Source organism: Giraffa tippelskirchi, chromosome Y, assembly GCF_054371585.1.
Source record: "Giraffa tippelskirchi isolate mGirTip1 chromosome Y, T2T-mGirTip1v1.2.pri, whole genome shotgun sequence".
In the NCBI taxonomy this organism is placed as follows: Eukaryota; Metazoa; Chordata; class Mammalia; order Artiodactyla; family Giraffidae; genus Giraffa; species Giraffa tippelskirchi.
Window position 1 is genome coordinate 4843332 of NC_137290.1, and position 25454 is coordinate 4868785.

At 45.8% G+C, this 25454-nt stretch overlaps 1 protein-coding gene across 4 annotated transcripts in view; it reads right to left on the reverse strand.

The window, feature by feature from the left end:
* The window catches only part of LOC145537828 (patatin-like phospholipase domain-containing protein 4), a 41512-nt gene that overhangs the window by 13866 nt on the left and 2192 nt on the right, over positions 1–25454 (reverse strand). For 3 of the 4 annotated variants that reach the window (XM_081568730.1, XM_081568731.1, XM_081568729.1), the window contains 4 exons: positions 25212–25404; positions 21552–21646; positions 19716–19851; positions 6812–6877 (listed from right to left, as the gene is read on the reverse strand). In XM_081568730.1, coding sequence (XP_081424856.1) covers positions 6812–6877; positions 19716–19851; positions 21552–21646; positions 25212–25391 — 477 coding nt within the window. In that variant the 5' untranslated portion in view covers positions 25392–25404. The remainder of the gene's footprint in view (positions 1–6811; positions 6878–19715; positions 19852–21551; positions 21647–25211; positions 25405–25454) is intronic. The other variant, XM_081568732.1, reaches the window with a different exon arrangement.

Genomic DNA, 25454 nt, shown 5'->3' on the forward strand with positions numbered 1-25454 from the left:
TTCTCTGTCATCCCCTTCTCCTGCCTTCCATCTTTCCCAGCATCAGGGTCTTTTCCAATGAGTCAGTTCTTCACATCAGGTGGCCAAAGGATTGGAGCTTCAGCTTCAGCATCAGTCTTTCCAATGAACACCCAGGACTGATCTCCTTTAGGATGGACTGGTTGGATCTCCTTGCAGTCCAAGGGACTCTCAAGAGTCTCCTCCAACACCACAGTTCACTACGTTTCTCTAAAAGGCCTCCTGCAGCTCTCCGTCAATGACGGCTGTTTCAGCCTCCCCTTCACAGATACATCTCCACATCTCTGTAACAGGAGGACCCAAGAGAAGAGGGGCTGGCTGCTGGCAGGGGGACCCCTGGGGGTGGGATGGGATGAAGGGCTCCAGCCTCATGTGGTGGGTCACGTGTGGGACATCCTGATATATGTCCCCATCCTGACAGCACACTCTGCTTCCAGTTGTTTATAGAAGGGGCCGTCAAGAGGACTTCTTTTTTTTTTTTTAAGATCTAATAAACTGGACATGGAACAACAGACTGGTTCCAAATAGGAAAAGGAGTCCGTCAAGGCTGTATATTGTCACCCTGCGTGTTTAACTTATATGCAGAGTACGTCATGAGAAACGCTGGGCTGGAAGAAACACAAGCTGGAATCAAGATTGCCGGGAGAAATATCAATAACCTCAGATATGCGGATGACACCACCCTTATGGCAGAAAGTGAAGAAGAACTAAAGAGCCTCTTGATGAAGGTGAAGGAGGAGAGTGAAAAAGTTGGCTTAAAGCTCAACGTTCAGAAAACTAAGATCATGGCATCTGGTCCCATCACTCCATGGGAAATAGATGGGGAAACAGTGGAAACAGTGTCAGACTTTATTTTTTTGGGCTCCAGAATCACTGCTGATGGTGACTGCAGCCATGAAATTAAAAGACACTTACTCCTTGGAAGGAAGGTTATGGCCAACCTAGATAGCATATTTAAAAGCAGAGACATTACTTTGCCAACAAAAGTCCGTCTAGTCAAGGCTATGGTTTTTCCAGTGGTCATGTATGGATGTGAGAGTTGTACGGTGAAGAAAGCTGAGTGCCGCAGAATTGATGCTTTTGAACTGTGGTGTTGGAGAAGACTCTTGAGAGTCCCTTGGACTGCAAGGAGATCCAATCAATCCATCCTAAAAGAGATCAATCCTGGGTGTTCATTGGAAGGTCTGATGTTGAAGCTGAAACTCCAATACTTTGGCCACCTCATGCGAAGGGTTGACTCATTGGAAAAGACCCTAATGCTGGGTAGGATTGGGGGCGGGGGGAGAAGGGGACGACAGAGGATGAGATGGTTGGATGGCATCACTGACTCGATGGACATGGGTTTGGGTAGACTCCGGGAGTTGGTGATGGACAGAGAGGCCTGGCATGCTGCAGTTCATGGGGTCGCAAAGAGTTGGACATGACTGAGCGACTGAACTGAACTGAATAAAATACTTTATTATGAAAAATTATCCTGATTATAATGGTATCTGTCGGTCCATCAGTGGGGAAACATTACAAAAAAAAAGGTGGCTTATAATATACCGACTGTGCAATCAGATATTTTAGGTGGAGAATGACCACTGTCTCTGTGAAAATTGAAAACTGTTAGTCGCTCAGTCGAGTCCGACTCTTTGGGACCTCATGGACTATAGCCCACTGGGCTCCTCTGTCCATGGGATTCTTCAGACAAGAATCCTGGAGTGGGTTGCCATTTCCTTCTCCAAGAGGACTTTATTAAAGAAGTGTGCTGCTGAGGCTTGATTTGTGACTCAAGATGTGACCTGAAATTGAAATCGTATCAAGCATCTGTTCTGATACCAATGGTATGAGGTCAGAAATCAATTACAGGGGAATAAAAAACTGTAAAAAAACATAAACACACGGAGGCTAAAGAATATTGTACTAAACAAATCACCAACGGATCAATGAGGAAATCAAAGAGGAAATCAAAAAGTATCTGGAAACAAGTGACAACAAAAAACAAGATGATCCAAAACCTATCGGATGCAGCAAAAGCAGTCCCAGAAGCAAGTCTGTAGCAATACTATCTGACCTCAAGAAACAAGAGAAAGAGAGAACAGCCTAACCTTACACCTAAAGTCTGCAGCAATACTATCTGACCTCAAGAAACAAGAGAAAGAGAGAACAGCCTAACCTTACACCTAAAGCAACTAGAGAAAGAACCACAGCAACAAAAATCAAACAAAACAAAAATCAATACTATCTGACCTCAAGAAACAAGAGAAAGAGAGAACAGCCTAACCTTACACCTAAAGTCTGTAGCAATACTATCTGACCTCAAGAAACAAGAGAAAGAGAGAACAGCCTAACCTTACACCTAAAGCAACTAGAGAAAGAACCACAGCAACAAAAATCAAACTTAGTAGAAGGCAAGGAATCATAAAGATTAAATAAATAAAAATAAATAAAATAGAAGTGAGGGAAACAATAGCAAAGGTCAATAAAACTACAAGCTGGTTCATTGAGAAGACAAACAAGATTGATAAACCTTTAGCTACACTTCCCAAGAAAAAAGGCACGGGACCCAAATCAATAAAGTTAGAAATGGAAAAGAGGAGTTACAACAGACAATGCAGAAATACAAAGGACCATAAGAGACTACTATGAGCAACCATATGCCGATAAAACGGACAACCTGGAAGAAACGGACAAATTCTTAGAAAAGTACAACCTTTCAAGACTGAACCAAGAAGACGCAGGGAATATGAACAGACCAATCAAAAGGAATGAAATTGAAACTGTGATTGAAAAATCTTCCAATAAAGCAAAAGTCCAGGACCAGATGGCTTCACAAGCAAAATAAATCAAGCATTTAGAGTAGAACTAATATCTATCCTTCTCAAACCTTTCCAAAAAATTGCAGAGGAAGGAATACCCCCAAACTTGTTTCATGAGGCCATCACCCTGATACCAAAACCAAAGATACCACACAAAAAAAGACAATTAAAGGCCAACATCACTGACGAACATAGATGCAAAGGTCCTCAACAAAATACTAAAATCCAACAACACAGTAAAAGGATCAAACACCAAGATCAAGTAGGATTTTTTGCCATGGATGCAAGGATTCTTCAGCATATGCGAGTCAATCAGTGTCATAGAGCATATTAACAGACTGAAGAATAAAATACGCACGATCATCTCAATGGATGCAGAAAAAGCTTCTGACAAAATTCAACACCAATTTATGATTAAAAAAAAAAAAAAACACGCTCCAGAAAGTGGGCGTAGAGGAGACCTATCTCAACATAATAAAGCCCATATACAAGATACCCACAGCAAACACCATTCTCAATGCTGAAAAGCTGAAAGCATCTCCTGTAAGATCAGGAAGAAGCTATGGGTGCCCACTGTCACCACTACTAATTCGACATATTTTTGGAAGTCCTAGCCAGAGCAATCAGAGAAGAAAAAAAAATAAAAGGAGTCCAGATTAGAAAAGAAGTAAGTATCATGTCACTGTTTGCAGGTGACATGATAGTATACATAGAAAAACCTACAGATGCCACCGGAAAACTACTAGAACTCATCAATGAATGTGGTAAAGTTGCAGGATACAAAATTAATACACGGAAGCCTCTTACATTCCTACACGCCAACAACAAAACATCAGAAGGAGGAATTAAGGAGACAATCCCATTTACCATCACAACAAAAAGAACATCTAGGAAAATCTACCTAAGGAGACAAAAGATCTGGACTCAGAAAAGTGAAGACGCTGAAGGAAGAAATCATAGATGATACCAACAGATGGAGAGGCATACCACGTTCTAGGAGTGGAAGAATCAACACCGTGAAAGTGATTATACTACCCAAAGCGATCCACAGATTCAGGGCAATCCCCGCCAAAACACAAACAACATTTTTCAGAGAATTAGAACAAACAATTTTACAGTTTGTATGGAAACACAAAAGACTCCAAATAGGTTCTAGGTTCATTAGAAGTCACTCAAATGCGTTCCTTTTTATGCCTGAGTAATATTCCATCATGTATATGTACCACAACTTCTTTATCCATTCATCTGTCGATGGACAAGAGAGAAGTGAGTCAGAAAGAGAAAGATAAATACTGTATTCTAATTCATATATACAGAATCTAGGAAAATGGTACTGAGAAATTTATTTACAGGGTAACAATGGAGAAGCAGACATACAGAATTGATTTATGGACAATGGGGAGAGGGGAGGAGAGGGTGAGACAGAAAAAAAAAAAAAAAGACTCCGAATAGCCAAAGCAATCTTAAGAAAGGAAAACAGATCTGGAGGCATCAGGTTCTGCAACTTCATACTCCGAAGCTACACAAATCAAGACAGCATGGTATTGGCACAAAAACAGATCAATGGAACAGGATAGAAAGCTAGAGATAAACCCACACATCTATGGTCACCTAATATATGACAAACAGATGGGAAACAGTGGAAACACTGGCTAATTTTATTTTGGGGGGCTCCAAAATCACTGCAGATGGTGAATGCAGCCATGAAATTAAAAGATGCTTACCCCTTGGAAAGAAAGTTATGACCAACCTAGATAGCACATTAAAAAGCAGAGACATTACTTTGCCAACAAAGGTCCGTCTAGTCAAGGCTATGGTTTTTGCAGTAGTCATGTATGGATGTGAGAGTTGGACAATGAAGAAAGCTGAGTGCCGAAGAATTGATGCTTTTGAACTGTGGTGTTGGAGAAGACTCTTGAGAGTCCCTTGGACTGCAAGGAGATCCAATCAATCCATCCTAAAGGAGATCAATCCTGAATATTCATTGGAAGGACGGATGCTGAAGCTGAAACTCCAATCCTTTGGCCACCTGATGTGAAGAGCTGACTCATTGGAAAAGACCCTGATGCTGGGAAAGATTGAGGGCAGGAGAAGAAGGGGACGACAGAGGATGAGATGGTTGGATGGCATCACCGACTCGATGGACATGAGTTTGGGTAAACTCCGGGAGTTGGTGATGGACAGGGAGGCCTGGCGTGCTGCGGTTCGTGGAGTTGCGAAGAGTTGGACACGACTGAGCGACTGAACTGAACTGAATCTATGACAAAGGAGGCAAGAACATACAATGGAAAAAAGACAGTCTCTTCAATTAGTGGTACTGGGAAACCTGGAAAGCTACATGTAAAAGAATAAAATCAGAACACTTCCTAACATCAAACACAAAAATAAACTCAAAATGGGTCAAAGATGTATATTTAAGGCTGGACACTATAAAACTCTTAGAGGAAAATACAGGCAGAACACAATTTGACATAAATCGAAGTAAGATCTTTCTGACCCACCTCCTAGAAGACAGAAAATAAAAACAAAAATAAACTAATAGGACCCAGTTACACTCAAAAGCTTTTGCACAGCAAGTGAATTCATAAATAAGACAAAAAGACAATCCTTATAATGGGAGAAAATATTTGCAAATGAAGCAACTGACAAGGCATTAATCTCTAAAATACACAAACAGCTCATGCAGCTCAATATAAAAAAAAAAATCTGCAAACAATAAACGCTGGAGAGGGTGTGGAGAAAAGGGAACCCTCCTACACTGTTGTTGAGAATGTAAATTGATGCAGCCACTATGGAGAACCGTGTGGAGGTTCCTCACAAAACTAAAAACAGAAGTACCACATGATCCAGTAACCGCACTCCTAGGCATATACCCCAACAAAGCCATAATGCAAAAAGTGCACCCCCATGCTCGCTGCAGCACTATTTACAAGGGCCAGGACGTGGAAGCAACCTAAATGTCCATCAACAGAGGGATGGATAAAGAAAATGTGGCACACATAGATGATGGAATATTACTCAGCCATGAAAAAGAATGAAACGGTGCCACTGTCAGGACATGGATGGACCTAGAGATCGTCATACAGAGTGAAGTAAGTCAAGAAGAGAAAAGCAGGTATCATATAAGATCGCTTACACATGGAATCTAGAAAAACGGTACAGATGAACTTATGTGGCAAAGCAGAAGTAGAGAGACAGACTTAGAGAGCGAATGCATGCACACCAAGAGGAGGGGCAGGGGAGTGGGGTGACCCGCGAGACTGGGATCGATGTCTCTACACTGCTGATCCTGTGCCCAACATAGAGAAGCAGTGAGAAACTACTGCATAGCACAGGGAACTGGACTCAGCGTTCCGTGGTGACCGACGTGGGAAGGACATTCAGAAAAAGAGGGGATACATAGGTGATTCACTTTGCTGGACTGCAAAACTAACACAGGGCTTCCCCGATGGCTCAGTGGTAAAGAATCCGCTTGGCAGTGCAAGAGATGCAAGAGACACGGGTTTGATTCCCAGGTGGGGAAGATCCCCTGGAGAAGGAAAAGGCAACCCACTCCAGTATTCTTGCCTGGAGAGTCCCATGGACAGAGGAGCCTGGGGGGTCACAAAGAGTCGGACACGACTGAGCAGACACACGTATGCGTAGAACTAACACAACACTGTAAAGCAACTATATGTCAATAAATTTTTAAAAAGTCTCTTGCTTTGTTGTATATTAAAAATAAGGGTAAAGTTTATTTATTTATTTTTTTTAACCAGCTGAAAAAAGGAAGGCCCTAGTCAATCATTCTCAATCACGAGATCTCAACTCTAGGGTAGCATGTCCCCGGCACTGGACTTTTTTCCTTTTGTTAAACACAGACAAACCTATGAGACAAAAGTCATAGGAACAGAGTTGAAACCACCAGAATAATAACAATAATAATGGATCTTCCAAAAGGAACCATATGACCACAGGAACCACGGACCCTGTGTCAGCTATGGGACTCTTACCTGCCCCTTGTATTCCACTGGTTTCAGTCCTGCATAGATGGGCAGGAAGCTGCTGGCCAGCAGGACCTAGTGGACAAAATAAAGAGACAGCTCCTGAAATGAGACAGCAACACGCCCTACCATCTATTTCACACGTCACCTATCAAGTTACAATTGTTTGAACACAAAAGTCTACTATAAAAATGAAATACGGTCCATGTATTTCATGGGCACAGTGAAAGCGAAAGTGTTAGTAGCTCAGGCATGCAGACTCTTTGCAACCTTGTGGACTGGGGTCTTTCCAAGCTCCTCTGTCCATGGGATTCTCCAGGCAAGAATACCGGAGTGGGTTGCCATTCCCTTCTCCAGAGGATCTTCCCAACCCAGGGATTGAACCTGGGTCTCCTGCATTGCAGGCAGAATTCTTTACCAAGTGAGTCACCAGGATATACTTAAACAGAAGATAAAATTTTTCATGTCGGAAAAGACATTAAAGACACCGGCACAATTCATGTTCCTCTGACTCCATCGACTTCACCCTAGAAATACTGGTGCTTTAATGGTAGACCGCTGAGTCATTGCACAGTTAAAGTCCAGTTCAGTTCAGTCGCTCAGTCGTGTCCGACTCTTTGCAATCCCATGGAGTGCAGCACGCCAGGCCTCCCTGTCCATCACCAACTCCTGGAGTTTACCAAACTCATGTCCATTGAGTCGGTGATGCCATCCAACCAACTCATCCTCTGTCATCCCCTTCTCCTCCTGCCTTCAGTCTTTCCCAGCATCAGGGTCTTTTCCAATGAGTCGGCTCTTCGCATCAGGTGGCCAAAGGATTGGGGCTTCAGCTTCAGCATCAGTCCTATCAGTGAACACTCAGGACTGATCTCCTTTAGGATGGACTGGTTGGATCTCCTTGCAGTCCAAGGCACTCTTCAAGAGTCTTCTCCAACACTACAGTTCAAAAGCATCAATTCTTCAGTGCTCAGCTTTCTTTATAGTCCAACTCTCACATCCATACATGACTCCTGGAAAAACCATAGCCTTGACTAGACGGACCTTTGTTGACTAGACGGATTAAAATCCAGGTGTGTCTAGATTCCCGCGTGCGTACAGGCTGCAAGTCAGGTATTTATGATGTTCTATCCCACACTGTGAGAATCATTTGGACGTTTCAATCTTCCAGAGGAACAAACCCCTCTGGCTGTCATGGCAGTGATTAGCTCGTAGCTGAGGGATGTTTGCATTTATGTCACCAGGCTGTCACCGAGGAAAGAATATATGTTACGTGCCAGGGACATGCCCTGGATATGTAGTGATTCACCGGCAGCTACTACTACTACTAAGTCACTTCAGTCGTGTCCGACTCTGTGCGACCCCATAGACGGCAGCCCATCAGGCTCCACCGTCCCTGGGATTCTCCAGGCAAGAATACTGGAGTGGGTTGCCATTTCCTTCTCCAGCGGATGAAAGGGAAAAGTGAAAGTGAAGTCGCTCAGCCGTGTCCGACTCTTAGCGACCCCATGGACTGCAGCCTACCAGGCTCCTCTGTCCATGGGATTTTCCAGGCAAGAGTACTGGAGTGGGGTGCCATTGCCTTCACCGGCAGCTAGGAGCGCCAATTATACTTTACCTTCCATTTAAAAAGTTGAAAAAGATTCCCATCACAAATTTTACCGTTTCCCCCCACAGAAAAAGCCAGGTTCTGGGGAGCTTTCCTGACATGCACAAGTTTTTATTGTGCAAAGCAGTTTTCAAATCGCTGTGTTCTATCAGGAAAGATACAGCATTAGATACTGACTACTTAAGCTCCAATCCTTCAGTTGATAAGTCAAGACTCCATGGCTGTTTGCTGTGAAAGGTTTCATCGAGTTTCTTTTCCCAGCAGGACTTATTCAGAGATGGGCTGTGGGCCTTAAAAATGACTTGTGCAGTATCCATTAGGGCTTCCCAGGTGTCACTAGTGGTAAAGAACCCGCTTACCAATGCAGATGACATAAAGAGATGCGGGTTCCATCCCTGGGTCGGGAAGATCCCCTGGAGGAGGAAATGGCCACCGACTCCAGTATTCTTGCCTGGAGAATCCGCACGGACAGAGGAGCCTGGTGGGCTACAGTCCGTGGGGTCGCAGAGAGTTGGACATGACTGAGTGACTTAACACTTTCTAGCCGGTGTTCTGGGACCACCCAGCAGGATAGGGTGGGGAGGGAAATGGGAGGGGGATTCAGGACGTGGTGGAGGTGGGGAATGCATGAATACTTGCGGCCGATTCATGTTGATGTATGCAAAAACCATCAAGAGATTGTAAAGTAATTATCCTCCATAGGCTCTCAAAGAGTCAGAAAAGACTGAGCGACTTCATTTTCAATTATCTTCCAATTAAAATTAATTTAAAAAAACGAAGCTGTGAAAAAAAATTAACAAAGTACAATGGATACAGTGCTGGGGGAAAAAAAAATTATTACAGGACTTCCCTGGTGGTCCAGTGGTTAAGAATCCACCTGCCAATGCAGGGGACATATTTCCTACTGTCCACGGGGTGGTAAGAGTCGGACACGACTTAGCGACTAAACCACCACCACAGGGGCCTTTAAAAAACCAAAGCCACTCTATGACCCTAGTCAGTTATTTCACTGTGTGTGCGTGCTCAGTCATGTCTGACTCTTTGCGACCCCGTGGACTGTAGCCGGTCAGCCTCCTCTGTCTGTGAGATTCTCCAGGCAAGAATTCTGGAGTGGGTTGCCATTTCCTCCTCCAGGGGATCTTCGCGACCCGGGGATTGACCCCACATCTCCTGCCTTGGCAGGCGGATTCTTTACCACTGCTCTGCCTGGGAAGCGAGCCCCTAACTTTGCTATAACAGCTCATTTCATTATGCTATGCAGACATGTGGCCTGAAAAAATAAAGGAAAAAAAACCCAAAACACCACTACCTCTAGAAGCTTAATTATGTGGGTTCCCCCATCCCTCATGTCAAAGATATAAAGTAAAGTAAAGTTCACAAGTTAATGCCTGGATCTCTTTTTGAGGTACTGAGATGAAAAATGCTATCCAATTACTTTGTCACAGATAGGAACAGTTAAGAATCCTCTGAACGTGTTTGAAGAGTGTAGTCAACTGGAAAATACCTATTATTTCCCCCCAAAATCAATGTATTTGTTCTGTCACAGTTTATTCCGGCTGCTGATTTGTGTATCAAACTGTGGTTAGTAGGAAAATCGGCTTTCGACAGAGAGGAACTAAGCAGCTTTTCTTACTGACGTTTTACTGCAGGCAAATAGGATTTTCTAAGGAGGGAGATGGTTAATGAGATATGAAACACTAGGGTTAAACATGCTCTTTTCCTGTCTTAACCTTAATAAATCTCGATACATCTAGGGCAAGGTAGGGGGTGGTGTTCTCAAGCGGGGGTGTCTGAGCCCTCGGGGGATATTTTGCCACGTCTTGGGGACACTCTTTGGTTGAGAGGACTGCTACAGAAAGCAGGAACCTACTGATCCTTCCCCATCACTTAGTCCAGCCCTGTAAGAATTAACACGTGTGTCGGGACTTCCCTGGGGGTCCAGAGGCTGAGATTCTTGTGCTCCCAGAACAGGGAGCATCTATCCCTGGCCAGGGAACTAGATTTCACACACTGCAGCTTAGGGTTCACAGGCCTCAGCTAAAGATCGTGTGTGTTGCAACAAAAAGCAAAGATCCCATGTGCCACAAGTGAGACCTGATACAGCCAAAAAAAAAAAACCAATGAAAGAATTACATGCATGTTAAACCACTAATTTGGCTTTTGTTTTCCTGGGCTTCCCTGGTGGCTCAGTGGCAGAGAATCCAGTTGCGATGTAGGAGACACAGGAGACTCGGGTTCAATCCTTGGGTTGGGAGGATCCCCTGGAGGAGGGCGTGGCAACCCACTCCAGGATTCTTGCTGGGATATTTCCCACAGACAGAGGAGCCTGGTGGGCTACAGTCCTTGGGATCGCACACAGTTGAACACGACCAAGCGACTGAGCACACGCGGGTGCACCCCAAGTACACCACGGTAAGAATAATAGTTAGTGACTTCCTGTACAACTGTATAAACCATGGCCAAGTGCGTATTCCACACACGTTAGGGCTAGCTCTTTCCATTTTTCATTGCACAGAAAAGAGGTGTTTAGAAAATGATGTACTCTGGCTTCCTTGGAGAATAAATTCTCAACAAGTCTCATTTATGCCTAAAGTTGACTGTGGCGTTTAATGAGAATCTGGCCGTTGATTCAGAGCCTGCTGGTGTAGTTGAAATTCAGAGACAGGCTCAAAGGCATCTTCCCCAGTCTTTCCAAGATCATGACCAATCTTAAATTCAGTCCTTATTTCACCTCCGCGAGGCTAAATGTGAGATGTCCCTGAAAAAAAAAAAAACACGCTGTGTTCAGGGAAAATTAGGACATCGTAGTGATGGAGATGGAGTTGTTCTTCCCGAGAGGGACACCATTCTGCATGGACGTCCTCCTGGGTGTGTATGTATCAGAGAGCATTGTGGATGCCGAAAGACCATCTCAGAGCATACACACAGCGGGTCGGCTTTCAACACAGATTCAACGATTTGTGCCAATTCAAACAGGTGCCAAAGCTCCATTCCTCTGCTGCCATTGTTGTTTACTTGCTCAGTCGTGTCCAACTCTCTGTGACCCCATGGATGGTAGGTAGCCTTCCAGGCTCCTCTGTCCATGAGATTCTCCAGGCAAGAATACTGGAGTGGGTTGCCATTTCCTTCTCCAGGGGGCTCTCCCTGACTTATGGATCAAACCTGTGTCTCCTGTAATTGTCAGTGGATTGTTTACTGGCTGAACCACTGGGGAAGCCCCTTCCCTCTGTGGCATGGTTAACTTCAAAATCATTTCTGCTCAGCTGTGGGGGTGACACACGGCTTTTTTAATTTTTTTTCTCTTATTGAGATACAGCTGATTTACCAAGGTGTTTTTTTTTTTGGAGTATAACTGCTTTGCACAGTTGCATTAGTTTCTGCTAGTACAACAGCCGATGAATCAGCCATAGGTGTACATATACCTCCTCCCTCTTGAGCCTCTCTCCCATCTCCTCATCCCACCCCTTTAGGTCATCAGACAGCACAGAGCCAAGCTCCCTGTGCCAGGAAACCATAAACAAGACGAAAAGACAACCCTCTGGATGGGAGAAAATATTTGCAGAGTAACCGACAAAGCAGGAATTTCCAAAATGTACAAGCAGCTCATACAGCTCAGTAAAAAAAAAAAAAAAAAAAAAAAATGGTTGGAAGACCTAAACAGACATTTCTCCAAAAAAAAAGACATATGGATGGCCAACAAACATGATTTGGTTTTAAAAAAAGGATTTACTTCTTTATGTATCCTTTACTGAAGGCTAATATTACAAAATGTTTGGATTTCCTGATTGTATGCTTCCTTTTGAAGAAAAATAGCCCAGAATAAAACCTGGAGTGTAAAAGGCATGAACTGAAGTGAATGCATTCAGACATTTGGGGGACCTACGCAAAGGGGCCCACAGATGAAGGAATTGCTAAGGACCCATGACGGCAGATCAAAACAGTCCATCTTGAGGGAGATCAACCCTGAATATTCACTGGAAGGACCTTTGCTGAAGCTGAAGCTCCAGTATTTTGGTCATCTGATGTGAACAGACGGCTCATTGGAAAAGTCCCTGATGCTGGGGAAGACTGACGGCAGAAGGAGAAGAGGGCATCGGAGAATGAGTTGGTTGGATGGCATCCCCGACGCAATGGACATGAACTTGGGCAAAGTCCGGGAGATGGTGAGGGACAGGGAGACCTGGTGTGCTGCAGTCTATGGGGTCACCAAGAGTCGGACACGACTGGGTGACTGAACAAGCAAACAAACAAGTATTTGCCTCTGTGCCTGGGTCCCCCAGGGCTTCCCTAGCGGCTCAGGTGGTAAAGCATCCGCCTGCAATGTGGGAGACCCAGGTTCGATTCCTGGTTTAGGAATATCCACTGGAGAAGGGCATGGCCACCCACTCCAGTATTTCTGCCTGCAGAATCCCATGGACCGAGAGGAAGCTGGCGGGCTACAGTCCATGGGTGGGGGTGGGGGTCACAAAGAGTCGGACATGGCTGAGCACAAGTGGGTCTCTTAGTAGAGTCTCCCCAGGGCTGGGGTCATGGGGTGGGATGGCTGTCAGCTGTACCCCCACAGCTCTGCAGGGCACTCTCAGACCTCTGATGGCAGGAGCCTCCAATGCTGTCCGAAAGGCCTTCTCCCATGCTCTCGAACCACAAGGCCTGGCTTCATTCTAGACAGCCGAACTCACCTGACCCCGTCATCACAAGGTTACCTGGGCAGATGGCCACACCCTTCCTGTTGTATCCTAAATAAGCAGTCTCCTTTGCAGGAGGCCCAGGCTGAGAACATTCCAAGCCTTTAAGTCCTCCTTCCGTTTTGCGGAACAATTCCATCTTGAAGTCTCTTCCCTCTTCTCGTCTTTCACTCTAAGTAGTCAAGAGAAACCAGGCTGCTTCTTCCACGCTTTGCTTGGAAACTGCCCCCAAACATCCAACATGAGCACCAGTGAGTTGTAGCATCCACAAAACACGGCAGGACACGCACGTGATTCTTCCTGGTCAGTTCAGGACAAGGATGACCTTTCCTCCGCCATCTGGTTAAGATTGCTGGGTTTCCAGGGACTCTGCTGGTGGTCCCAGTGGTTAAGGGTCCGCCTTGCAATGCCAGGGATGTGGGTTTGACCCTTGGTAGGGGAATTAGGATCCCATTCGTGAAGGCTAGGCGCTGTGCCTACTGAGACCACGTGCTCCGGACCGTACACACCACAACTAGGGAGTCCGTGGGCTGCAAAGAAACATCCCATGTGACACAACGCAAAGTTCCCAAGGGCCGCAACTAAGCCCAGCCACGGCCAAAGAGAGTCATTAACAACAACAACCACAACATTGCTCGTTTCTGAGGAGGAGGAGGATGAGGATGCGACCTCATCCACATGGCAGGCACCACCCAGGTTTCTCTAAGAAGATAGAGGCTGTCTCTGTGGTTTACCGTTTCCTTTCCGAGTCCTCGCCGGAACCCCCTATGGCAATGCAGGCTTTTGCTAACCTGCGCCTCTAAACTCATTGAGCCTCTGCCTGGTCATTAATTCAGTTCCAGAGCCACTTTTTGGCATCTGTTATAGCAGCTTCTCGCCTCTCAGTTCAAGTCCCCTCTTCTAGTCCGTTCAGGCTGCTACAGCAAAATCCCACAGACTGGGTGGCTCAGGAAACGGCAGGAGTTTCCCTCGCACAGTTCTAGAACCTCAGCAGTACAAGCCTCCGTGTCTACTGAGAACCCACTTCTCCGTCCTCACCTGGTACAAGCGGTGAAGGGGGCTCCTGGGGGTCTCTTCCATGAGCGCACTCGTCCCATTCACGTCAGCTCCAACCTCATGACCTCGTCACTCCCCAAAGACCCTCCACCTCCAAACACCATCATACTGGGGGTTAAGACTTCGACACGGGAATTTGGGAGGAAAACATTCAGACCACGGCAGTAAGTCTGAACATACGATGCCAAATACTACGGAAATCCAATCCCAGATAAAATGAGTCTTTGGACCACACAAGTTTCAAAAGAGGTTCTGGGAGGGGCTTCCCTGGTGGTCCAGTGGCTAACATTCTGCACTCCCAATGCAGGGGGCCCAGGTTCCATCCCTGGTCAGGGAACTAGATGCCACACGCTGCAACTAAAGATCCCTGGTGCCCCAACTAAAACCCAACACAGTCAGATATTTTTTTTTTTTAAAGAGGTTCTTAGAAAAGAATCAACTATCACTGTAGCTCAGATGAAAGAAGAATATTTCCATGTCACCAAAAATGAAGCTAATATAATTTAAGTGTGAATCATCACACAAAAGCACATGGGTGAATGTGCACCAGGCCAATGGTGAGAGGTATAAAACTCAGATGCCTAAAGGCAGCAAAACCCAGTAGTAATAACCCATTTCCCGAGGTTTTTCAGATGTAGGTGAGCCACCCAGGTGGCTCTAGTGGTAAAGAACCCAACTGCCAATGCAGGAGACATAAGAGACGCAGGTTCAATCCCTGGGTCAGGACGATCCCCTGGAGGAGGAAATGGTAACCCACTCCAGCATTCTTGCCTGGAGAATCCCATGGACAGAGGAGCCTGGCGGGCTACAGTCCACGGGGTCACAAAGAGTGGGGCACGACTGAGCGACTTAGCATACACGTGAGCACTTTGCTCATGAACAAACACAGAAGTAAAAGAATGTTTATGAAAGGGTGAATTCTATCAAGTCAGCAAAAAAAGATAAAATAAAATAAAAGCTGGGGCCTTCATTTCATGACAGACTCACACAGGAGTGCAGAGCAGTGATGTATGTGGCTTATCCTATTTCTTCATTATTTACCAAGTATTAACTGTAATTAGGGCTTCCCTGGTTGCTCAGCTGGTAAAGAATCCGCCTGCAATGCGGAAGACCTGGGTTCGATCCCTGGGTTGGGAAGATCCCCTGGAGAAGGCAAAGGCTACCCACTCCAGTATTCTGGCCTGGAGAATTCCATGGACTGTATAGTCCATGGGGTCACACAGAATTGGACACAATGGAGCGAACTTCACTTTCACTTTTTGCTTTAGATTGAAAAAAAAAAAAGGAAAGAACAACCATCTTAGACAGCGGTTCCCACTGGCCTCATTCATCAGAACACAGCAGGCACCACCCAGAGTGGGAGGGTTTATTTTATTTTCCCATCGGTCATGCTTTTTTCTTCTTCCCTCCTGTAGGCTTCTCCAATCTTGCTCTTTGAACAACATACTCATGCGTATTCCACGCATATATTTCATACATTATTATCACCACTATCTGCTGTCAAGGAACTAACCACCATTTTTTTTTTTTCAGTTTCTGCAAAAGGTTAGAGCATTCTCCTAAACATTTAAAATGCGTTTGATACAACCTAGGATACATGTTAATTATTCAATTATTCTCCTTACAAGGTATTACACAGTTGTGTCAACTGTTTCTCTTCCGTTCAATGAACTCAAGTAATTACGCTAGTTCTCTGAGTAGTTATTATCCAAAACAAAGCAAATTAGGGGAAAAAAAAAAAGTCCTGTTTACGTACTGCCACGTTTGCTATTCTGGAGAAGGAAACGGCAACCTCCTCGAGCATCTTGCCTTGGGAAGTCCCAGGGACAGAGGAGCCTGGTGGGGTATAGTCTGTGGGGTCGCAGAGAGTTGGACACGACTGAGCGACTAAACCATCACCCCAGTTCGCTATCGCTGTTTAACAAGCGACCGCAAACCGAGGGTCTAAAACGAGACAAATGGATGATCCTAGGGGATGGAGATCGGGACCCAAAATGGGCTGGATCCACCTGAGCGAAAGAATGAAGGTAATGCTGGGGCCTTCCTTCCCGGGGGCTCTTGGGGAGACCAGGTTTCCGGCTCATTTAGATCTTGGTAAAGCCTGCAGTTCCGGTGGCTGTGGGCCTGTGGCCCCTCAGCGTCACCGGCTGGTCCAACAGGTGCACCTTCTGTGACCTGCTTATACAAAGTCTCCTGCATCTCAGAATCTGCAAACATCTCCATTTCTAAACCCACACATGCTTAGCCGAGGTCCGCCCACATAACCCAGGACCATCTTCCCCTCCCCATTGAGGCCGTCATGTTCATCCTGGCTACACAATCCCCTCTGCCAAGTGAGATGCCGGGTTCACAGGTCCTGGGGAGTACAGTGTGGACATTTTAGTGTGTGGGGGGGATGTTAGTCACACTCCCACACGAAAGGAATTAAGAGGGTGATTTTATCTAGCATCGGCAGAGTGGGGGCATGGGGACCAAGCAGAACGTTAGACACCTGGACAGCTGTGGGGCCACTAAACTAGCTCACTTATTTTGTCCAGATCACTGAACGTAAAGGATCCAGCTTCACTGTGCTTTTAGTAGGTGCCACCTCACTTCATGGATTTATTAATTCATATTCATTCATGGAACACTCATTGATGGAGTTGGCACAGTGTGAGGGCTGGGGACACAGTAGTGGACAGAAAAGAGCGGTCCCTGACCCTCTGTGGAGCTTACACTCTAGTGAGGGAAGATAGACAAAAACCAAGTTAAACAGAGGAGTAACAAATGTCTGCTGAACAGTGGTCAATGCTTCATGGTGGGATATAGAAAATATCCAGACCACCTGACCTGCCTCCTGAGAAATCTATACGCAGGTCAGGAAGCAACAGTTAGAACTGGACATGGAACAACAGACTGGTTCCAAATCAGGAAAGGAGTGCATCGAGGCTGCATATTGTCACCCTGCTTATTTAACTTCTATGCAGAGTACATCATACGAAATGCCAGGCTGGATGAAGCACAAGCTGGGATCAAGATTGCCGGGAGAAATATCAATAACCTCATATATGCAGATGACACCACCCTTATGGAAGAAAGAGAAGGAGAACTAAAGATGAAAAGTGAAAGAAGTGAGTGAAAAAGTTGGCTTAAAACTCAACATTCAGAAAAATAAGATAATGGCATCCAGTCTCATCACTTCATGGCAGATAGATGGGGAAACAGTGGAAACAGTGACAAACTTTACTTTTGGGGGGGCCCCAAATTCACTGCAGATGGTGACTGCTTGCTCCTTGGAAGAAAAGCTATGACCAACCTAGATAGCATTTTAAAAGGCAGAGACATTACTTTGCCTACAAAGATCTGTCTAGTCAAGGCTATGGTTTTTCCAGTGATTATGTATGGATATGAGAGGTGGACTACAAAGAAAGCTGAGAGCCGAAGAATTGATGCTTGTCAACTGTGGTGTTGAAGAAGACTCTTGTGAGTCCCTTGGACTGCAAGGAGATTGAACCAGTCCATCCTAAAGGAAATCAGTCTTGGGTGTTCATTGGAAGGACTGATGCTAAAGCTGAAACTCCAATCCTTTGGCCACCTGATGCAAAGAGCCAACTCATTGGAAAAGACTCTGATGCTGGGAAAGACTGCAGGTGGGAGGAGAAGGGGACCACAGAGGACGAGATGGATGGATGGCATCACCGACTCAATGGACGTGAGTTTGAGTAAGCTCCAGGAGTTGGTGATGGACAGGGAGGCCTGGCGTACTGCAGTCCATGGGGTCGCGGAGAGTCGGACATGACTGAGCGACTGAACCGAACTGAACTGATAGGAAATATCAGGGGTTCTGTAGATAGAGTAGCCAGGCACAGACTCAATGAAAAGGTAGAAACTATGGGCAGAATTCCTTTAAAAAAAAAAAAAAAATATATATATATATATATATATATATATTTTTTTTTTGATGGCCCCAGTGCAAAGCATGTGGGACTTTAGTTCCCCACCCAGGGATGGAACCTGGGCCCCCTGCAGTGGAAGCAGGGAGTCTTAACTGCTGGACCACCAGGGAAGTCCCTCCCCTCCTGTTTTATGATGGGATGACAGTCCTTTGTTCACAATCTTGCCCCCTTACGAACAAGAAGAGGTGTTCTGACCCACTGCCAGCCTGATGTCTCTGTGTTGGTGTGGACAATTTGTGACAACTCAGGCATGGATTTACCAGCTTCCCCCTTTCTAGTCTTTAAGCCTACAAAAGCTTAACAATTACATTATAGAAAAATATTTTCTTAAGAGAGATTGAATATCAGTGTATGAGTGAGACAGGAGTAATTGGTACACGGAGTGAAAATATTCTAATCTCTTAAGTCGCAGAGTAATTTCCCTTGTCAGCTCAACACTTCATTAGGTATTTCAAATCATATCATTCAAATGTAAAATTCAAACAGGGAGATCTGATAGTAAAAAAAAAAAACAACAATGCATTTATCATTTAATTCAGGTGGAACTTTTAGCTCTCACGCTCCATCCATCACCTGCTGCTGCCTGCACACAGGTGTTTTCTATCACCGGAGGCTTGCCATGTTTCCCACAGAAAGATTAAGTGTTAGTCCCTCCATCGTGTCTGACTCTTTGGGACCCCATGGACTGCAGCCTGCCAGGCTCCTCTGCCCGTGGGGATTCTCCACTCAAGAATACTGGAGTGGGTTGCCATGCCCTTCTCGAGGGGGTCTTCCCGACCCAGAGATCGAACCCAGGTCTCCTGCATGGCAGGCAGATTCTTTACCAACTGAGCCGTCTGAGCTACTAGGGAAGCCCTGATGTGTCCTTACCAATTTAAAATAGTTCACGTATCCCCTTACCAATGCATTGCTATTTGCAAGTCAGCAGAAATAGCTCCCAGAGATAATGAATTCTCAACCAGCTTCCACATGTGTGTGGACAGAAAGGCGTCAACGCCAAATTGACGAAATGAAAGGGAACATTTGATTGAAAAGGTTAACAGACCTGGAATCCTACTGGCGATCGGTACACCCTGGGGCGTGTCACATAAAATCTTTCTGCCCCTTCTGTTAAAGAAACAACAGAAGAGGCGTAAATCACTCCTGTCCTGCCTGATTTACAGAAGGCGTGTGGAAGGACTGAATGCGGTAGTCCACACACAAAGTCTTATGTGAACTGCAGAGTATTAATGTACAACAATGTAAAGAAGAGTTATCGGTACTCAAGTTCATTCACAGAGTAAATGTGGCCCCACTGAACATCACAGGAAAACACACTGGGCTTGTCCACAGGCCTCTGGGAGCCGCCTGCTGTGTTGTGGCCTCACGAACACTGAGATCCATCCATCAGACACATGAACATCACAGGAAAACACACTGGGCTTGTCCACAGGCCTCTGGGAGCCGCCTGCTGTGTTGTGGCCTCAGGAACACTGAGATCCATCCATCAGACACAGGACTGATGGAGCACTCATTGTCTGTGAGGCCCGAGATGCAAAGCCAGATTTAAAGCAGGGCTTCCCAACCTCCGGGATCTAATGCCTGAGGACCTGAGGCTGGCTTCCTGCAACGTGGAACGCGGCCGCCTTTACCTTGATGAGGTCCTCCCTGGAGGGAAAGCTGGAGATCAGGCAGTTCCGCCTGGTCCTGGTGTTGGAGATGGAGACGTGCAGGCGGCCGTGGGCCAGCTCGTGCGCGTTGGCGGGAAGAATCGACTCCACTCCGCTCCTGGAGGAGAGAAAGGGACCGGCCTGCAGGACTGCACCCCCTTGGGCCTGCGAGCCTCCTAGCTGTACCCACCCGAGACCCACAAGAGAGCCCAGTGATAGGGACGCCAGAGGCTTAGCAGGTGCAGAATCTCACACATCCGAAGCCAAAAAAATATATATATATAAAATGAAAGCGGTGGAGCAACACCCCGCCCGTGTATGGAGGAGGTTACCGTTTATACGGGGTGGTGGAGTCAGGTGGGCTCCTTGGTTATAGCAGGGAAACCACCAGCTCATAAGCTCACAGGTTAGCAACCATCGTGGAGGGCAGCCATTCCCCTCCATGAAACTAGCAGGTGGAGCCCCTCTGGCCTCAAGATGAGGAGGATCACGGGGCAGAGACAAGCAAGGAGACGGGAGTGGCTGCACGTGTAGTCAAGACTGATCTGGCCAGGGAGGTACAGAGAGCAAGAGAACTGCCATCTTGAGCGGCCTGACCGTACACTGCATGGTTCCCCTTTGATTACTGGCCACCTCGTAAATATCCAAGGAGCGACAATGCTGAGTGAGCGCGCTACGGTTTATCCACAGCATCCTGGTTACACATGCTCTGCGGCGAAACATACTATATATACACGCTCTGTTGTTCAGTCCTGTCTGACTCTTTGTGACCCCATGGACTGTAGCCCTCCAGTCTCCTCTGTCCATGGGATTCCCCAGACAAGAATACCGGCGTGGGTTGCCATTCCCTTCTCCAAGGGAATCTTTCTGAATGCAGTCCGAGTCTCCTGTGTGTCCTGCATTGGCAGATGGCTTCTTTGCCACTGTGCCACCTGGGAATATATATATTCCCACCTGGAATCAAGACTGCCAGGAGAAATATCAATAACCTCAGATATGCAGATGACGCCACCCTTATGGCAGAAAGTGAATAAGAACCAAAGAGCCTCTTGATGAAAGTCAAAGAGGAGAGTGAAGAAGTTGGCTTAAAGCTCAACATTCAGAAAACTAAGATCATGGCATCTGGTCCCATCACTTCGTGGCAAATAGATGGGGAAACAGTCACAAACTTTATTTTTTTCGGCTCCAAAATCACTGCAGATGGTGATTACAGCCATGAAATTAAAAGACGCTTGCTCCTTGGAAGAAAAGCTATGACCAACCTAGACAGCATATTAAAAAGCAGAGATATTACTTTGCCAACAAAGGTCCGTCTAGTCAAAGCTATGGTTTTTCCAGTAGTCATGTATGGATGTGAGAGTTGGACCATAAAGAAGGCTGAGCACCAAAGAATTGATGCTTTTGAACTGTGGTGTTGGAGAAGACTCTTGAGAGTCCCTTGTACTGCAAGGAGATCCAACCAGTCCATCCTAAAGGGGATCAGTCCTGGATATTCATTGGAAGGACTGATGCTGAAGCTGAAACTCCAATCCTTTGGCAACCTGATGCTAAGAACTGACTCACTGGAAAAGACCCTGATGCTGGGAAAGATTGAAGGCAGGAGGAGAAGGGGACGACAGAGGATGAGATGGTTGGATGGCATCACCGACTGGATGGACATGAGTTTGAGCAAGCTCCGGGAGTTGGTGATGGACAGGGAGGCCTGGTGTGCTGCAGTCCATGGGGTCGCAAAGCATCGGACATGACTGAGCAACTGAACTGGACTGATATATATATATGTGTGTGTATATATATATATGTATATATATAAATACGTACCTCAATCGGGCCATGAAATCATAGCCAGGGGTTAGTGCCCCAAAAGACTGCCTTCGGATTTCTTCAGCAAAATCATAGGTAAACTTGTTACATTCCTGAAAAAGAAAATTAATAGGTGACCCTATGTTTTGTCAGAAAAAGAGTCATTCTGGTTTCAGAACTCTGTGCCCACCACACAAGGTAATTATATAAGTAAGTGATAGTTGCTCAGTCCTGTCTGAATCTTTGCGACTCCTTGGACTGTAGCCCATCAGGCTCCTCTGTCCCTGGGTTTCTCCAGGCAGGAATACTGTGCCCTCCTCCAGGGGATCTTCCCAATCCAGGGATTGAACCCGGGTCTCTGGCATTGCAGGCAAATTCTTTACCATCTGAGCCACCAAGGAAGCCTGCCAAACAAAATACCTGGACCCTACAAAGCTAACCGCAGATGTTGGGTGTTTCACAGGCTAGAATCCCTTCTGGGCCTGGTCCTCACCCACCACTCCTGGTCCCCAGGCAAGATATATGTTCTCTCAATTACGATCTTTTTTTTTTTTAATTACTTTAGGAAAATCCTTGAAGGCTGGATGCCAATGCTAATTGAGCTCTTTTTTTCTACAGACCTCTCTAAAGCAACTCCCCTCCCACGACAATTCTGTGGCCTCAGAAACATTTCAATTGCAGCTCTGCAACAGAGCTGACAACACCAACACCAACAACAGAGAAAGGAGTTGTGATGACTGTCGTCTGCAAAGAGAAGATCACGGTCTCTGGAGGTTAGTCCAGGGCAAAGGTGTTCAATAAAAGCCCCCAGCTCCCTAAGTGGGGTCTAACGGGCAAGCCAATGCTGGATCCTCTATTGGCACACAAGAATGCAAGGTGGGTTAACATAAGGAAAATAGAGAGCCAGTGGGAATTTGCTGCATGGCTCAGGGAACTCAAACCTGGGGCTCTGTGGCAACCTAGACGGGTGGGATGGGGTGGGAGGTGGGAGGAAGGTTCAAGAGGGAGGGGACATATTATACTTATAACTGATTCATGTTGTTGTAAAACAAAAACTAACAGAACATTGGAAAGCAACTATGTGCTGTGCCTAGGCGCTCAGTCCCGTCGGACTCTTTGCGACCCCATGGATTGCAGCCCGCCAGGCTCCTCTGTCCATGGGATTTCCCAGGCCAGAGTACTGGAGTGGGTTGCTCTGCCCTCCTCTAGGGGATCTGCCCAACCCAGGGATCAGACCCTGGTCTCTTGAATTGCAGGCGGATTCTTGACCATCTGCCACCAGGGAAGCCCGGAAAGAAACTATACTCCAATGGAAAAAAATATCCTATGACAAACCATAATAGAAAAGAATATTAAAAATTAATGTATATACATATGTATATAACTAAGTCACTTTGTTGCACAACAGTAAATTACAGTTAATAACAGTAAATAACAACTGTAAATCAGCTATACTTCACTAAAAATGAATAAGAAAAATAGAATTTGGGATGGGAGGTGGGAGTGAGGTTTAAAAGGGAGGGGACATATTTATACCTATGGCTCATCCACGCGAATGTATGGAAACCAACACAATATGGTAATTATCCTTCAATTAAAAATAAATAAAGTTTAAAAAAAAAAAAGAATGCAAGGTGGATACAATGACCACACAGGACAGATAGAAAAACTGAAGTTTGTAGGGTTAAGCATCTTTCCTACTATGTCATCAAGAATGAGTGTCATAGCCAGGATTTGAACCCAGATCCATCTTTGATTTTTTTTTTTTTTTTAGTTCATCTATCTGGCAATCTACTCGGCATCAGGCTTTGGGCTAGGCACTGGGATTCACGAGATGCACAGAGCCCCTGTGTCAGGGTAGACACTGCCCGAAACCGCCCATCCTAACGAGGCACGATAGTAACCGTTTACGTGAGTTATTTTATGACAGGAGGTTCCTGGTAAGGAATGTGCAACTAACAAGCCACCACCGACCGGAGGAGTTTGGGAAAGGTCAAAAGGAGGACATCACGTGTCCTTCCACCTCCCAGAATCCTTCTCGCTGGCATTCATCTTGGCTGAGCAAGGCGTGCACCCCCAGGAAGGACCGTGAGTCAGGGTGATTGCCCAGAGGCAACTCGGACACGAATCCCATCACCATAAAACCCACGTGTCATAGTCCTCCTGGGTTCCCTTACCCACCTGCTCTCCACCCGGGCGTCCCTTCCCAATAAAGTCTCTTGTGTTTAAAATGTTGTGCTTTTGAACACTTAAGTGTGAACTTGAATTCATCCTTGGGCATGGAAGTGTTAATCATTATTTGATGACTATTCCAAGTGGTTAAGAGAATGCAAGTAATTAACAAATACAAAATTTTCCACCCACTGAGGCCAGTTCTCAAAGTCAGAGAGTACATGACGACTGTCTAGAAGCAGAAAACGGATTTTAAAAACAGTGTTGTTGTTATTGTTTAGTCGCTAAGCTGTGTCCAAGTCTTTTGCGATCCCATGGACTCTAGCCCGCCAGGCTCCTCTGTCCATGGGATTCTCCAGACAAGAATACTTGAGTGGGTTGCCATTTCTTTCTCCAGGGGATCTTCTGGACCCAGAGGTTGAACCCGAGTCTCCTGCATGGCGGGCAGGTTCTTTACTACTGAGCCACCATGGAAGGCTTAAAAATACAGACTGCATTAAATGAAATACTTAATGAAGGCTTATTACTTCTAGATATACTGCTTAAAATTCAGGGCTTCTTACTGTGGGAATGAAAAAGACATTATATTCCATTATCATTCCACTTAAATTATAGGGTCATGTTTTAGTTTACACGCTTGTCTGTAAGTGGTTTACTGGTTTAGTTGGTTTAGTTGCTAAGTTGTGTCTGACTCTTGCGATCCCATGGACTGTAGCCTGCCAGGCTCCTCTGTCCATGGGATTTTCCAAGTAAGAATACTGGAGTGGGTTGCCACTTCCTTCTCCAGGGGATCTTCCCAACCCAGGAATCGAACCCGGGTCTCCTGCATTACAGGCAGATTCTTTACGGACTGAGCTATGAGGGAAGCCCATTTTAATGGTGTGTTGTATGTTAACCTTTGATGTTATCCTCACAAACCCCCACCCGCAGAAAAAATGTTGTTTTCTAGGAACTCTGATGGCAGGAGGCTAGTTACAGGGCAGAGTGGGCAATATAAATGGCTAGATGATCCTGGTTTACTCCAGAAGCTCTTCCCTTGCTCTGCTTGTGGGGTCTGGGCCCATTTTGTCACTCTGGCCGGGCCCCAACTCAAATGGCAACATAGTGTGGCTAGAATAGTCTGTCTGTAAGTAGAAGCAAGCAAAGACTTCATCAGCTACATGTTCAAGGCCTTGAGAACAGGGCCTGTGTTCTCATGATCAGTTAACGGAGAAATAATCCTTTGCTTGAAAGAAACAAAGCAGGAATCTTAAGACTAAAGAGACACTCATGAGCAAAATAAGGCATTTGATTTCCCTGTCTTATTGGCACCCCCCGAAAAATCTTCTTTTCCAAATGGAGAGCACAGCTCTCGAAGGGTGACATTTGAAAAGAAGTCTTAACCTTTTTGGTTTCCCAGGCAAAGGATGACTTCTATGCAGTTAACTTAATAGAGTTAAACAATCATCTTCGCTGTTTGTTCTTAATTTATTGATGAGCCACACAGCCTAGTTACTACTTAATTACCTCTATTTTCTGCGGCGCTGTTAGGAGGACGGAAGCAACCAAGGATCCTGCAGAAGCTCCAGCAAAGGCCTTGACTTCCTTCAGCAGCTTTCTGCCGTGTTTGCAAAGTGCCGACGCTGCCCCCAAGTGGTAAATGCCCAGAAACCCACACGCTGCAAACGACAAGTTGATGTGCTTCATTCTAGCTGTGAAACTGGGGAAAGAAAACCCAAGAAAGAAATGTCCGTAAGGTGGTATAGTTTG